The 16,761-nt window shown below is 32.7% G+C and overlaps 4 protein-coding genes across 7 annotated transcripts; 2 read left to right on the plus strand and 2 right to left on the minus strand.

Moving 5' to 3' along the window:
* The first annotated feature begins 6 nt into the window (after nucleotides 1-6).
* LOC108973105 (tumor necrosis factor alpha-induced protein 8-like protein) lies at nucleotides 7-11,083 on the plus strand. 4 transcript variants are annotated; one of them, XM_018940126.1, is made up of 5 exons: nucleotides 7-78; nucleotides 6,862-7,016; nucleotides 7,242-7,379; nucleotides 8,355-8,626; nucleotides 8,731-11,083. In XM_018940126.1, exons 1-5 carry the CDS (start codon nucleotides 21-23, stop codon nucleotides 8,783-8,785), a joined length of 678 nt encoding a protein of 225 aa, XP_018795671.1. In that variant the 5' UTR covers nucleotides 7-20; the 3' UTR covers nucleotides 8,786-11,083. The 4 variants fall into 4 exon arrangements, with proteins under 4 accessions (XP_018795671.1, XP_018795670.1, XP_018795672.1 ...); XM_018940125.1 differs by lacking the exon at nucleotides 7-78 and adding an exon at nucleotides 6,103-6,176; XM_018940128.1 differs by lacking the exon at nucleotides 7-78 and adding an exon at nucleotides 6,700-6,727.
* A 1,177-nt stretch (nucleotides 11,084-12,260) lies between these two features.
* LOC108973123 (39S ribosomal protein L43, mitochondrial) lies at nucleotides 12,261-13,098 on the minus strand. Its single transcript, XM_018940152.1, has 3 exons — nucleotides 12,891-13,098; nucleotides 12,709-12,815; nucleotides 12,261-12,651 (listed from the first exon to the last, which is right to left on the minus strand). Exons 1-3 carry the CDS (start codon nucleotides 13,025-13,027, stop codon nucleotides 12,314-12,316), a joined length of 582 nt encoding a protein of 193 aa, XP_018795697.1. The 5' UTR covers nucleotides 13,028-13,098; the 3' UTR covers nucleotides 12,261-12,313.
* A 250-nt stretch (nucleotides 13,099-13,348) lies between these two features.
* LOC108973120 (28S ribosomal protein S15, mitochondrial) lies at nucleotides 13,349-14,416 on the plus strand. The gene is made up of 3 exons (XM_018940150.1): nucleotides 13,349-13,631; nucleotides 13,685-13,818; nucleotides 13,887-14,416. The coding sequence occupies exons 1-3, from the start codon at nucleotides 13,423-13,425 to the stop codon at nucleotides 14,360-14,362; spliced, it is 819 nt and encodes a 272-aa protein (XP_018795695.1). The 5' UTR covers nucleotides 13,349-13,422; the 3' UTR covers nucleotides 14,363-14,416.
* Nucleotides 14,417-14,513: 97 nt separating this feature from the next.
* On the minus strand, nucleotides 14,514-16,212 carry LOC108973114 (cyclin-dependent kinase 9). The gene is made up of 4 exons (XM_018940142.1): nucleotides 16,016-16,212; nucleotides 15,851-15,935; nucleotides 15,517-15,774; nucleotides 14,514-15,461 (listed from the first exon to the last, which is right to left on the minus strand). Exons 1-4 carry the CDS (start codon nucleotides 16,210-16,212, stop codon nucleotides 14,775-14,777), a joined length of 1,227 nt encoding a protein of 408 aa, XP_018795687.1. The 3' UTR covers nucleotides 14,514-14,774.
* Nucleotides 16,213-16,761: the final 549 nt, after the last annotated feature.

The raw sequence follows: 16,761 nt of genomic DNA on the forward strand, positions 1-16,761 counted from the left end.
AAATGTGGGCTGGTAAGGTTATGGCCTCAGTATTTTGGGATGCTCGTGGAGTTTTGCTCATCGAGTACCTTGAAAAAGGTAAGACTATTAATAGCGAACGTTACAGTGGCCAATTGATGCGTTTGAAGTATGAAATCGCTGAGAAACGGCTCCATATGAAAAAGAAGAAAGTGCTCTTCCACCAAGACAATGCGCCGTGTCATAAGTCCCTCGCTACAATGGCGAAATTGCATGAATTCGGCTTCGAATTGCTTCCGCGCCCACCATATTCACTGGATCTGGCCCCCAGCGACTATTACCTGTTTGCATACCTCAAAAAAAAACAGCCACATTTCACTCATTTATCAATAGTTTGAATACAAACACTTATTATATATATACCTAAAAATAGATTAATTTCAAGCCAATACAGGCATTCTAACATTTCGGTCAATTTTTTATACACTTGTTATAAGGCTCGGCTGGGATACCTCCAATACCTACAGCGAATTTTGGTTTTTCGGTTTCGTTTTCGGCTTCTTTTTGGAGCACCGTTCGCTAGATTGCTTAGTACAACAGCTAATCGCTGTTTGGAATTTCGCTGACTTGGAATTTCTCACCCCCAGACAATAATCCCAAAAATGTTCCACAGTGTTGTTGGACACTTTCGACATCAGCAATGATGCCCTTGATGAAAGTAGGGTTCTTAGCTACATTGTCAAGCATTTCTTTTGCGAAAGAGTCAGCTCTTTGAGCGTAAGTTCATCATTAATACACTTCATATTCAAAACATTAATTAACAAAATATTTTAAGTCGATTCATAACAAAACCTGTTATATCCCCAAGATAAGATAATCTTATATCCCCAATGACAACACGACGATTTATCAAGCATTGTCATTAACAGAGATAGCGAATTGAATGAAGCAAGTTTCGATGACTCCACGCCCTCTATTCAATGCTTTGTGCCACTCAAGTACTGGTGTTTGTGTTAAGGTAAACTCCTAAACACATTTCTGCAACATTTTCAATGATTCCATAGCCGCGATTCCATTGGAAGCGCAAAACTTCAAGAAACCTCGTTATTAAATTTTTCCATTGTTGAAATCATCAGACAAACTTTTTCACGGGTTTGAGTCAAATTTGATCAGATGGCATGCGAACAATGTTCTTAATATTCCCAAAAAATTTCGAAACTCCTGAAAAACTGCAGAACAACTAAGGAATACCCTCTAAAATGGCTCCAACTTATAATTTACTATTATACTATATATGTATACATCGTTTATTGTTTACATACTATAATTTGTAATCTAACCGTAAAAGACCTAATCCCTCCATAATTTATTAATTTCCATTGAGTGAAAACTTGTTTGTATTGCTGTCATTACACATCTATACCTCGTATTACATAAGTGCTCAATCCTCTTAACTCATGGTTCCAAAACAAAAAAAAACAAGATTTGATAAGATAAAAATTTGTCGAATACTGAAACTCACAGATAAAAATGTTACTCTTTTAGTGACCGAACCAATAGTTGTTGCATTTGCCATAATAATTATTCTTTTTCATGGCTTTTAGTTTCGTTCCGGTTATAAATCATTAGCGGAAATTATTGTGCTTTAACGAAGCAAGCGCCAATTTTTCCTAATGGTCAATTATTTCGCTTGTTTATTGTATTTCAATTTTGGTTGGACGAAAATTCAATTAACCTTTGGCCTTTTTGTATTTGGTCTTATGAGCGTATACTTTATTCTATCACAGAGTAATTTTGAAATATCAAATTAATAGACATTGTATATTTATAAAATAGTTTGGTAATTTCGACTGCAGGTTATGGCAAAAAATTTTTTTTTTATTGTTAAGGCTAAAATAATGCTTTTTCACACATTTAGTTTTTTTTTTTTATCTAATGCTGGGGGTTTAATAGACTTTTGGATGTATTTAAACCCATTGTCGAAGCTCTTTTGCCACTCTGATTGAGGTATCTCCAGGTGTCGAAAAATGTTAACTTCTTAGTTTATTTTTTATGAACAACAATAAAAAGAAGTCATTCGGTGCCAGTCGATGTGTGAGAGTAATCCGCCTTCGGCCAGTATTTTTAAAATAACAGACAACCATTTGCTTGGAAGTGCGGCATACGGCTCATCTTGAAACACCCATACAGTCGACTGATGTTTACGTTCGGGCTCATACGCGTTAATCCACGATTCATCACTTACAACAATGTCATAAACTTGTTTCGAAACACCATTATCATATTTTGTTTATGGTACATTTCGACCTATCGGCACGAACGCTTTTTTGAGCGACTGACAAATTGTGAAAGATCCAACGTGAACAAATTTTTTACAGTCCAATTTTCATGCAATATTGAATGTATGCTAGTCCTAACAATGCTCATAATTGTCTCAATCTCACGATGGGTCACATGACGATCCTGCAATATCATTTTGCGCACATAGTTTTCGGAACAGCAATACTCGTAGATTTTGGACGACCTTTCAGAAATTCGTCTTAAAGACCTCGATTGAAATCGAAAGTTAGAAAAAATAATCACGTGAAAATAGACGAGACTTAATTACATTTTTTGACGAAAATATTCCCTGGTCAGCGTATAAAAAATGCAACGAATTTGTTTGAAAAGAGGTCATACAGAACAGGAAGCCTGAAAGGTTAAGGACGCTACTTCAAGAGGTCTGCGTATTAATTTCACAATTTAGATAGCTTACGCTATAAAGCATTGTGTTGAAAATTTTTTCATAAATATTAGAGTATGCGAAAATTGTGTGAATCGAGGATTCCACCCGATCACCCGATCTCACAATCGAGACATTAACTTGAGATAGTTAGTGAAAACTATGGTAACTTGCATAATTACTCCCCAACGACCGTTTTCCGGATCTTACCTCCAGCTCTTATTTATCGATATTTTCAGTTATGTTGACTTTGCTGTCATTGATCGTCTGCCTCTCAATAATATAAAATCCTTTCAATAATCTGACGGAATCCAATTGATTTTTCTACACAATCCCCAACCCTTTGCTATAGATGACCACATGCTTGTTTATTTTGTCGTCCGCAGTGTGTCACTTAGTGCCGTCCTGCTCGTATCAAATGCGGTTTACGTGCACATCCAAGCGTTTGTAGCCAAATAATTCAGTTTGCCATGACACCACCGACCCATCAAAATTTTATTTGCTCAATAATATAACCTTTGCGTGAGCCTCGCAATGATTCGTGTTTGTAGTTAAATTATAGTACCATTAAATACATTTTCCTCATACGCCAGACACTGCCATGTCAAGGTAAAAGGTGCTTATGCCTTTCAACTAAATTTGTAATTTGTCGACGTGGCAAGTACACGAGTCTGCACAAATAGAATAATTGTAAGGCATAGAACTTAGACGGGCATGTGGCAAATTCAGAGCGTACCGATCACCTACACATACATGTGAGCACACAGAAGTAGTTGAGGCAGGTCCTCGTCGCTAACAGTAAACAAGAAATACTTGCACACAAATAGACACACGAACATATAGACATGCGTTAATGTATTCTTAGCACGCTATTGAGATTTAAAAATACACTTAACAATACACAGACATGTAGACATTAGAAACTTTCATATAATATGAATATGAGTTGTTCTAAAGTGATGACATACATACATAAATATACATAAAAGTATAGTTCTAGTGAAACGAAACCTCAAATTATCACCACTAACATTTTGGGATAGTGTTACTTCACGCAAGCTTTCAACTTTTTACCTGTAATTTTTTTTGTACAGCGTAGTCTTAAAGCCGACTTTCATTAAATATCGTTTGACTCATTGATACTTTTAGATCGAGCTTTAAATATAAGAGTATTATTTACTTGATGTTTATTCGGTGTTCCGGAGATTGTCCTTATTGCAGTTGTCCAGTTAGACCGCATCACATTCTCGATATGAGGACTTTATTCCAATGAAATATTACTACGAAAATCAGTAGTCTCTTTCTGTAGTGGCCTAAATTTCTTTTAAGATAAATTAAGGCTTTTTAAAAACACAGTTTTGTAACGTACATATGTATGTATGTAACATTACATTCTCTTAAGGAGCCTCTTTTAACATTAGTATGAAGTTTGGGCAATTAACTTCCGAAATAATAGAAATTCCAGTCGCATGCTAGTCTGTCAAATATAAGTTTTTAAAGAACTTATGGTCAACATAGGCGGTTCGTACTATTCGTAACACCATCMCYCATCTTCAGACCCAGCATTCATTATTGGATAATCTTCGACCGAATACACCACGTCCAGCACGCAGTGAAGAAAATATAGCTCTAGAGGCAATTCGGCGTCGTTCACAGCAACTCAGACTGACGTATCGAACGACTTGGTGTATTTTACCTCGAGATCTTAAATTAAAAGTGTATAAAATAAAGCTTGTGCAAGAACTGAATCCGCTCGATCTTCCCACGCGACTTTGCTTTGCAGTATGAGCTTCTAGTTCTAAGAAGATCCATTCAGCAATGTTCAGCCCATTGTTGGTTCAATGAGTGTGTAACAAAGCGAAAAGCAATTTGAAGAGATTCAAGAGCGGCCATTGCATCCAGAAAAAGCAACGATTTGGTTGTGGGCCGGTGGAACCATCGGTCCATATATGTATGTATCTTCAAAAGTGATGCCGTTGAGAACCTAACCGACAATGGGGCCATTTTTGCGCCCTGATATAGTGCCCATTATATACCAGACATTGAAACTCGTTTTCCTAGCGACATTTGCTTTCAACAAAACGATGCCACTTCCCACAAATCACATCACATCAATGGAGTTATTAAAAGAACGCTTCGGCAAGCAGATAATTTCACATTTTGGGGCCGGTCGATGGGCCACTAAATCAAAATTAAGTCCTTGTATGAAACACTTTTTCATTTGAGAAATTGTCGCCATGAAATTTGGTAGGTTATGGTATAAGCCAAAGTTATAATATCCGAGCATATTGTTCGAATAGGTCGGTCAAAAATCACGATGATGCGCAACGTTTTCTTCGATTGCCGTGTTATAGTTCACTATAAATTCATTGCACACGGTAAATACTTGTCCGTGAACAGAAAATGCATAGAATTGTCATTTATTACCGTAATACTAAGCGAGAGCAATTGCTCCGCCATCGTATTTTTTAGATTTGGCTCCCTGTGACCTTTTTTAAAAAAAAAGGCACTAAACCCATTTCAGCCAAGACCTATGTATAAGGCAATAACAAATTCCTTAAATCCGGGTAATATTTGATCAGGTGGGAAATAGACTATACAATACCCGGTTTTGGCAAAACAAAGTGGCAGTCGCTAATATCGGAGACGTCCATAAACGCCACTCAAAAATCTCATAAAAATAGCAAAGCTGCCAATGTAGGTCTTCCTCAAACTTGTACGAAAATTATTTTTGAAAAGAACACGGCGGTCGCTAAAAATTTTACACCAACGAAGTGCATATAGTACAAAAGTCACGCTTCTAACTATATATGCTTTCAAGTTCGATATCCAAAGGAGTATTCCAAGTAACGAGTAAATTGAAATCAATAAAGTGAATTCTGTCTAATATTGTAAAGTTTAAACACATATTACATTATGTATATTATTGAAGAGCTATTTTTAAGACAGTAAACAAATATTTTTTTTAATAGTCAAGGTAAAAATCAATTATTTATAAATAACTTTGAACTCTGTTCATTCATTGAGAGACTCAAAGTACAGCAAAATAATTAAATTACGAAATTATAATTGTTTAGAACTTTATATAGCAAAGTACCTCAATAAAAAATTTAAGTTGTCATAAATAAACAGTTAATTTATATTTTCGCATTTTGCTTTTCATTTCTAAATAAATAAATTAACAATATATAAAAATTCCAACATTCCACTACACACTGCATCAATGAATATTTATTATAATTTTCCAAATTTTCCTAACTGCACACGTAAAAAGTCTACACTCAACCCTTAATGTACATACATATGTTTGTATATATTTCCAAATGATTGAAAATGAAAATCTCTTGCATTTTCAATTTTTCTTCTTATCCCATTTAAAAAATTGCATACAAACTAAACAAAACGACAATGATGTCAGGATTTGACAGCAAAATGGCAGCGGAAGGCTTGCGTCAATGTCTGCTGCTATGGAGCGTCGACTATTGGAATCTAGAAGGTAAACAAGCAAGCACTCAACCAATGAACCAACCAATCACCATATATCGCATATGAGTTATGGAAATAAAGCTTTTGGTTCTTTTGATTTTTCCAATTTAAATACTTAATACCGTTAGCTATGTACGTTTATGTACTTGTGTGTGAGTTATGTTTTGTGCCTTTGCACTTTTATGCCTTTTGTAATGTATTCAGTTTTTTCACATTATAATAGTTTTTTGTTTGCATAAATCAATTCTAGACCTATTGTGTTAGTGGATAGTTATTCTAGTTTACTTGCCTGACTACGTTGCAAAAACAAAAACAAACTAGAAGTAATTATTTTCTCATGCAAAGCTAAAGTAGTGCGCAGCAGACCCCTTCATTTGATTGCTGTGGACGCATGTGTTTTGTTGTTATTATGCACTTTCTTACATATAAATATTTTTAAAAATAGTATTTTAATTTTTTTTTATTTTCCAAATAGTTCTGCAATTACATATACATATGTATGTATATAAATCTATTAAAAGGCGTGTGTTGAGTTGTGCGTTTGAAAGATGCGTATTAATGGTATTTGTTATCTCAATTTATTTATAAAAATTGCAAAAAAATAACTGTATTGTAATGTTATAATTTGATTTGTATTTTTAATTTAATTTTTTTGTTATTATTTTTCATTGTTTCTTTTTTTCATTTTTCTTCAGTTATGGCTGACAGTGCTTTCAAGTCGCGTGACATTGGCTTGCGTGCCCAGAAGAAGATCCTCTCGCGCATGGCCACCAAGAATATAGCGAAAACCTTTATTGACGGCACAACAGCATCGCTTCTTGATAATTTATATCGCCTTTGTAAAATGCATGTAAGTGCGCGCTCCAATCAACTTTTTCACCAACTTCATACAAACATACACATGTATAGAATAAATAAAATTTAATAATCACAATTTGTGAGAACTTCCCATATTAAGTACTATCTTTATAATATATGTATACTCGTACTTCCTTAAAAGCTGCCTCTTTTCTTACGCCAACTTTCAATTGTATAATTGTATTTACATTTACATATTATATCTACTTCAATGCAGACGGGCAACAAAGTTAAAGCGGAGAAGCTGATAAAAAATATAATAAAAATTGTTATCAAAATTGGTGTCCTACATCGAAATAATCAATTCAGTGCCGACGAACTGAAGGATGCGGAAGTCTTTAAGCGGAAGTTTCAAGTAAGTGCAATCAAAATGTATTTGCATATAAATATACCTAAATGCAAGTAAATATTTAATAACAAGAAATAAGTAATTGTGACAAATTGTTTACTTTATACCCAGCAAATATTAAAATAGACAAGAAAAAAWTAATTAAATGTGCCACAGTAATATACACGGGGACACTATTCAACTTTGATTAAAAGGCTWCATGAGTTTCCTTGGGTAAAAACAGACTTTTTTCAACAATTTGTTTCTCATATAAAAATTTAAATATTTTTTAGAATTTTTTGTTGCTACAAACATACCCTTAACAATTAAAATTCTGATAGTTTTGGAAAAAAATATTTTAAACTCGGCCATTTCCGGAGACCCCTCGGAAAAAAGATGTGCCCGCGTTAGCAGGATAACTTCTTATTTCTAGGATCATCTAAAGTGAAAAAGTACGTGCCTTAGTTAAAACCTTAACTTAGAACAAAGGAAAAAAAACTGAAAAATAAAAATTTCGCTACTTTTTTTTCAAATAATTGTAATCAAAAAAATAATAAAAAAAAATTGTATCTCAAAGACATATGTAAAATTTCATGAATATTGGTTGAGCAGTTCTTGAGAAATCTTGCCAACCAACTTCAAAAACACAGTTTCGAGAAAAACGCGTTTAAAGGCGGCGCACTTAGCCTAGCTAGCCTCGAGCGCACAAGTACTTAAGGCTGTCTGGAACTATTACTCGGATCAACTCGAAAATTTAGGACGATACTCTAGAAGTGTTGTAGAATTCAATAGAAAAATTCGATTTTTTGAAACTCGTAAACCCATGTATCCCCTCAAACAAGAGCTAAAGTGTTATTTGTTTTAGAGCTTTTCAACCTCAAAGAAATTCACCGCTTTGATTAATTAGATTACTATGTTAACTGACTAATACTTAAAAAAAACAATTAAATTCGAACATACAATTTTTTAAAACGTTTAATTTACTCAATCCAATTATTTCAGAATACACAACTCGCCGTGATTTCCTTCTATGAAGTAGATTACAGTTTCGACCTGCCGTATCTGCAAAAGTCTATTGCTGAATCACATGCCGCCCTCAAGTCAATTGTTCAACGACATCTCACCGAAAAGTCAYTAAATCGCATCGATGAAGTCTTTAACTTTTTCGGTGATACCGCACTCTTAGAGACCGCCTTCAAACCCAATTCGCCATATCGCGAATTAATGGGYAAAATTGTCAGCGACATAAATACTGCCATGGAAGCGGGAGACATGTAAGTAAGCGTGTGCGCCGTATGTGTGCAACACAAATTTGTATTATGGACACTTTGACACGCTTACACACTCAACTCCTCGTCTTGTCTCGTCTCGTCCAAAGGACTGCAAAGTACTTTAATCGTGGCGGCAAAAAGCGAAAATGTGAACGCAAATGAAAGGCTTAAATGGAATTTAGGTCATTAGTATGGAACAAGAAACCAAAAATAATATATATAATAACAATAAAATAAATTACAGCACTTTTATCGAATACGCTTGTCTTAAATATTATAAAAAAAAAGAAAAAAAAACATAAAAAAATAATGATGAACGTTATGCTAAATATATTCACGCTAACAAATAATAACAGATGTGACAGGCGTTATTGATGTATTTATGTATTTATTTATGAATTATAATGGCGTTGATTATGTCATTGCCGATAATTGTGTTATGATAATACGAATATTTTTGATGCTATTGATTGAGCATTCTAATGTTAACAGCGTTATTGATAAATTCTATCGATAACAATGATAATAATATTTATTATAAGCTAGTAAATATGAAACAAGCAAACAAAAAAATAATTTTTGAACGATTATTTTTCTATGGTGATATTAAATAAATAAATAAMTAAAAAACAACTAGCACATAAAATGAAATGAAGACAACAACAAGGAATATGCACAAGTGCTAAACTATTGGTACATATTGAAAAGAAAGCATTTAAAGACAACAAAGCGCAAATGTACAACGTAAATAATATTATCGTTTATTTTAGTGCGAATATTTTGATTAAAAAATGTAATAATTTTGAAGGACTTGAAATATATATATTTTTTTTTATTTACTAAAATGCGATACAGAATTAAAATACTTTCGGTTAAGTTGCAAGAAGTTCCTTAAATATCCATTCATTAACATAAATAATTTGTTTCAATCAGCGAAGATCGAAATTTGTCAATTATTAATATTATCATTAATATTGCTTTCGCGTTACCTACGTATTATAACCTAACCACTCAAATTAAACGAAAATATTATTCATGYGTACAATGGAATTGCAATAACATTTTGGCGTCCTGTTCGTTTATTGATTGTTGTATCAAATGTATTGTTATTATGTAGACTAAGCAGAAAGTTTAAGAAGCTAAAATAAAAAATAAAAAAACAAATCGTAATGCATTCACAGGTTGCAAAGTTGCACAAATTTAACAACAACAAAAAAGACAAAGTTCTGAAAAACTAAGTAAAAAATAATAAAAGCAAAACTTTTATCTAAATTAACTACTATACATATGTATTAGGTACRCATGTGTGTACATAGTTTCAATACTATTTTTATACTACGACATATGTACAAGTCAATGCAACTGAAAATTAAAATGAAAATGAAAACTCTGCAAAAGCTCAATTATTGTCTGAGCATTAGGGACTTTTTCAACGTAGTAAAGACTCATTACACGGCAAAAAATTTAAACTAAAAATTTACCATAAAAATATGTAATTATATACGTTTGTAAACTACTATGCTAGTGTATATGTAACTATGTATTTTAAAGGACTACGCAAATTATAATATCAATTTTKTATTTTCTATACTAAATGACTAAATATGAGTTAACTAAACTAAACTTAACTAATATTAAGAGTTTTCGAGCTAACAAATTGAGCCTTTTGCGCGTTATAAGCATTATATTGAAAGAACGTTACCAATAATGCCACTGACTATTGAAACTTCGTGGCTTTCGTGAAGTATTTACTACGCTAAATTAAAAACTCTTAAAATAAAAAATAAAATATTTGGCTGCATAAGTATRTGTATTTAAAATATTCGAAGCACCTTTTAAAACATTGCAAGGCTAATGTACTTAATTAATGAAGTTGAAATAGATACAACTGCGCCGATCAAWCATTGATCTCGTATGAAAGCCAAGGATTTTAGGCTCAGCTTATTACAAAGACATTTTCTCAGCCATACAATTTATTAAAGCGCTGGCAAATACTACTATAATAATAATTTAGCTGAAATCTGAAATGCTTAGCAGAGTAATGCATTTAAAAAAAAAAATTCAATGGCATTCACAAAAAAGTAACATGACGTTAGAGCAATAAATCGAGACATTTTAGAGTTTGTTTTTACATTGATATTCGTAAACAAAAATTAAAAAATAACGTTGTACGGAAGTGAAATTATGTGTATATAATTTTTTTTTTTTAACTCGGTAATTGAACTTCAAATGTAATTCTTGATTTTTCTCGTTCTCAAATTGAATTTTKCATTATTTACGTGGAAAAACTTGTATTTGGAATCTATAGTACTTTATTGGTCTTTAATATTTCCTTTTTTCCAATATACGCTATGTGTAGTTCTATTATTAAAAGCAATGCATCACATTCCATGAGCTTATGCAAGCTAAGGTATAGAATTTTCGTTAATTGCACATATAAACACTTAATGTTTCCATATCYGAAAGCAACGTTAAAACGTTCTTTTAAGAATCGTAACAAACATATCGTTTACCGTTCTTTATTTGGATATACAAAAATAACYACTTACATACATAATTATTGTACTCAAATAATGTACTCGACTTAAATAAATGTACTCGTATTTACCTACTGATATACCAACGATATATTATAATRTACATGCGTACATATACACACATGCACTTACACACACTAATACACTATAAAATTATACAATTCATAAATTTACTCAAAAGTTACCTTGAAATGTATGTTAATTGCGTTATAATTTCATTTACAAACATATTCCAAAATATACAAAATCTTGTCATATGTATGCTTATTCTTTATATACAAAACGTATGGTGCATATTTTTTTATATTTTTACTATTAAATTAAAGTTGTATTATAAATTTATGTTTTATATTTTTGCGTGTATTAATATTTCCTTATAATCAAGATGTACAAGCATASACATTCAATTATTGCTAATGAAAAAAAAACAAAAGTTATTTTAAATAGTTTACAACAATAACAGGTATATATTATTTAATATTGTAGTTGTCTTGAAGAATGACTGAAGGCGTTATAAAAATGCAGTAGCAATAATAGTCATATCAAATTGCTGTTTAGTTTATGTGCGAGTATTGTCATGAAATATATTAATTGAAAGTATTTTATATTTATGCTAAAAATTTGGTGTTTTAGTGATAGAGAAATACCATTAAWTTGTTTTATATGTTATTAAGCCGTTTTAAGTTTAATTTATTACAGAATAAATATATGTTGAACACCATAAAAACGGGAACTTTATTAACTACAGCAACAATGTAAGTATCAACTGTTTCAGGAAATTTTACATTTTGTTAAAATAGATGAATCARTAATCATATAGGTAACTGACCTAARCATAACTGGTTACTTGTTGAACGAACTTGCATAAATGATCAAATATACACAACAGAAAGGTATATCAATTTTGTTGTTGTTTTTATAGAAAATATTTTAGAAGAAAGCTGTCAAGTTTACAATCCCTAGCCGGATAAATTTCCGGGTCTGTTCCGGGCACTACTGCCGTGGTAACAGAATCTCATAACAGAACTAACTTCTACTTTGTAGTTGCATTGACGCACCCAGTACTTACATATCCTTGCCGGTGTAAAAAAGATTAACAATTCTATTTTTTCAACACTTTAAACTATATTTTATGTTCTATTATTTATTACAATTATTCAGCACGTTTTTCTACCAACACTTCATCTGTGGATTTGTTTTTATCAGCAAGACGCTGTTGTTTAAATAATTCAATAAGTTTATCAGTTGCCGATTGTTCCACATCAAGTGGTCGTGAAGCGTCTGCGTTGGGATAGGTTGTCACGTTTGCCTCTGGTGCTCGTAATGTAAACGGTGTCCATGGACCTTGTATTGAAGGCACATCAGTATGCCACATTTTACGTAAACGCAATGAACTTGAACTACCATTCTGCGTTTTCAGCAGTTGAAGCCATTTGGATATGTCATCTTTATTGGCATTGCGGCAGTTTAGCCATTCGCGATCACCATTTACTAAAATTGAAAATCAAATGTAATATTTGTACATATATTGTGTTAATATTTACTTACAATATTCACCAACTAGTACCGGTCCACGGTGACGTCGAGGTTTAACATAAACCACTACACCGGGATTTTCTTTGGCAAAGTCAATCAAATGGTTCTCAATGAATTCTCTATTTATATAAGCACAAAATGTTTTTTAAATGTAAATATTGCAAGCATTTAAACAAAATTTTATAGATGAGTACCTCATGCCACGGCTAGAGCCATTGTTTTTACAGAACTTTAACGTAACACGCTGCAATTGGCAAACATAGCGTCCAATGCCATTTTGGAGCGGCGCGCGTGGAAATCCAGATTTAAGGAATAAATGACTGTTCGACATTTTTATTTAAAACTTAGTAACTGGTGAAGAAAGAAATTATTAGTTATGGAGTGACAGAATATGAAACTAACCCTATTTGTTATGGAATAAACAGCTGTTGCAAGGGTGGTTTTGTGTTGTTTGAAAAATATAGACAATTGGAAATAAAAACTATTGTAATCGAATTAGGTTTAATGCAAATATAATTATTATATTTTTAGTTAAAAATTAATGAAAAGACTAACGCCTATTATATAATTTAATATTTATATTTTTGCAGTTAATTAAATTTTTTATGTGTAACACAATAGCAACACTGTTGTGACATAATCTATTTTCAATTGACATTTCGTAAAAYTAATTTAGTAGGTTATTTTGCTTTTTGATATTGTTCATAATTTTAACATTAAAATAAAATGAACTTTGGTAAAATTCTTCGCACATCCAGCGTGCATTGGCAGTTGGCACGGGATTACGCCTTCAAGTCGGATTTGAAAATCAAATGGGTACGTCCGGAAAAAATTCCCTGCACAAAGCCGGAGAAAAGTGGAGATTTAGGAAAATTGCCATCAATTAATGAAAAAGAATTACGATTGGATTTTAAAAACTCCAAAGAGCTGAAAGAGTAAGTTAATACACTGTAGCCGTTGGATGCTATAATATTTTTTTATTTTATAGCGCCGACCCAGTCGTACAATCACTATTTCAACTTAACAATAACCCCTTAGCAGAAACTTCACGTTATTTACGTGACCAGATGATCAAAGAAGTTCAACGACATCCTCTTGATTATGGTTCTATGGAAGCTAAATGTAAGATCGTTTAGAAATTGTAAATGCAATAGTTTCTGTTAAATAAATATAATATTTTTTCAATATAGTGGCGCGAATGACGGTGAGAATACGTTGTATGCAAGAACAACTTGATAAATTTCCTAGAAATATCAAAATTAAGGTTTCTTTAAAAGAACTAATTGACAAGCGAAAGAAATTTTTGAAATATTTACGTCGTTGGGACTATCGAAGATTTGAATTTATGTTGGAGAAGCTTGATTTAGTTTACAAACCGCCACCAACAAAATTCCATTGGGTAACAAGAAAGGAATCCCTACAAAAGCTTACTGATGCGCATTGTGAACAGATCAAGGAGGATCGCCTTGCTGAATATCGTAAAGTGTTAAATGAGCAGAAGATTCCCTTTTTAGAAGACGCGATTAAGAAAATGGAATTTGTACGCAAAGAACAAATTGATTTAGAAATACCACTCACCGTAACASAAGAGCAAATAGCAGACTATAAAAGAGAACTAGATTATCTGAAATCTGAACGAGACACAAAAACGGAAGTTAGAGAATAATTTAAAAGAAAAYACATTGTTAAAACATAATAAAATAAATATTCGTTAACTAAATTTTATGGTCTTGATTAATACGAGAAAATATATAGCGGTCATAGTTGCGCCAGTTTAAAATGAGCGGTACTATCTGTAGAAGCAAAACCACTAAACATTTACAAATATAAACGGAATTTATTTGCGCATACATTTTGCTGCATCAGCCTTTAATTCAAATACACACACTAATTTTCATTTAATTTTAAAAATATAAACTTATAACTAAAGCATGTACCTAATGGTAAATCTGAGTTAAATTGAAAAGTAAGAAAATACGGTTACAACGAACGTTAGCACAAATCTGTCAACCGTGTTAATATTCACGGCATTCAACGAAAGTCGACAAAATACTAAAAAAAAAAAAGAGAAAAAAAAACTACCAAACACGGTCTATCAAACTGTTATCCTGTGGTTTTTGATTCATTGTCGCCATTTGTTGATGATAATTTCTCATTTGATTATTGCGACGTGGTTGTGCCAAATATTCGAACATACTTTGTGAATGCTGTGAAAGCATTTTGCTTAAATCACTAGGCATTGGATCAGTCCAAAAGAAGTCATGATTAAGCGCCGTATCCGCATCGATACGTTTCTTTGGATCAAGTGTCAACAGCTTATCAAGTAGATCACAGCCATTTGGGTCTTTTACATAAGGTCGCAGGCGTTCTTTCACACGACGCTTCTGATTCTTAGGCAATTCCACCGATTTATATAATTCCAATTCTTCGACTCCAGACCATACATCCGGTGTAAATGATCCACATAATTGAGAAATAAAGGTGAGTTGTTGTTGTTCTGTATTTCCTTGCATAATGGGCGAACGTGTCCACATTTCAGCCATAATGCATCCAGCACCCCACATATCGACAGGTGGACCATAATTACGATCACCGAGCAGCAATTCAGGCGGACGATACCACAACGTAACAACCCGATTTGTATAACGATTTTTTGTATCGTTTTTCGGTATACTAAATGCACGCGCCAAGCCAAAATCCGCCAATTTCAACACACCATGTTTGGTAATAAGTACATTTGCTGCTTTCATATCCCGATGCAGAATCTGAAAATATTACACAAAATAATATAATTTTTTACGAATTTGTAATTATGTTTACCTTATTGCTGTGTATATAATATAAACCGTTTAGTAGTTGCTGCATAACCTTCTTGATTTCGCCAAGACTGAATTTAACATTGATGTTCGACAGCAGCCCGGCCAAATCGTGTTCACAAAAGTCGAAAACCAAGTAAAATGTTGAACGGTAGCCGTTACTGGCAGTCGCTTTTGTACGGCAAATTTCGATTAGATTCACCACGTTTTCATGCTTTAATAATTGCAATATACGTATTTCACGTAGGGCAGTAATAGGAAACTATAATTTATTAAATTTATATAATTGTTGTTAAAATTTATTTCACAAGAAAAAAGTGTTATCGAATAATTCTTACGCCTTCTTTTTCGTTATCCATTAGCACTTTCTTCATAGCAACAAACTTTTTGTTACCCTTCTTTTCGCGAGCTTTGAACACTTCTCTGAAAGTGAAAGCGAATTACAATGAAAAACCACGGACGAACAAAGAAATCAGTGCATCAATTTTGTTGACTACACTTACCCGAAAGTGCCTTGACCGATTTTTGCAACCTTCTCATATTTAGAAGATTCATCACAATATGGAAAATCATATTCCTCGATGTATTTCTGTTTTTCGGCCAATGAAAGTGTTCGTGATGAACTAGAGGATGTCACGCCAGGCGTCGACTGCATTGAATGCGGGTGCTGAATGTGTTCATCTCGTCCACGAGAGGACATGCTGGGTGGCCAATCTTTCCTAGTTTTAGGAAATTATTTAATATTGTTACGTTGCCGTTTTCGATAGTGTTTGTAAAGTGCACAATTTCAGCCTTTTAAACTATTTTTTTACTAATAAATAATCGTTTAACAACGAGCTGATATTCTTAGAATGTATTTACTTTTTGACAGTTTATGTATTTTGCAGTGACAGTTGTCATTTATGAGCATATGATTCGAGACTCGAAACGATGAGGTTATTCTCGCACTATGTATACTAATATACTGCCGGAAAACTATGCGCTCTTGTTTTTTTTCATATGTAGCATGACAAAACTATGTTATTATGTAAATTAGGCTATGTTCACACGCTAACTTATTTTGTCGCCAAAACCGAATTTTTGTAGATAAAGGSATGACGCAGGTATCGTGTCGCCCGTGTTCGTTCGTTACTAATCATTGCGACATTCCTTTTTATTGCGTTCTTTTCATGGTAATATAGTTGACTTCAAATACATTTTTATATTATGTTCGGAAATTTGGTTTTCTTTGTTTTTTTGTAAGTAATAC

The sequence above is a fragment of the Bactrocera latifrons genome, unplaced genomic scaffold, assembly GCF_001853355.1.
Source record: "Bactrocera latifrons isolate USDA-ARS-PBARC rearing strain unplaced genomic scaffold, ASM185335v1 scaffold_46, whole genome shotgun sequence".
Lineage (NCBI taxonomy): Eukaryota > Metazoa > Arthropoda > Insecta > Diptera > Tephritidae > Bactrocera > Bactrocera latifrons.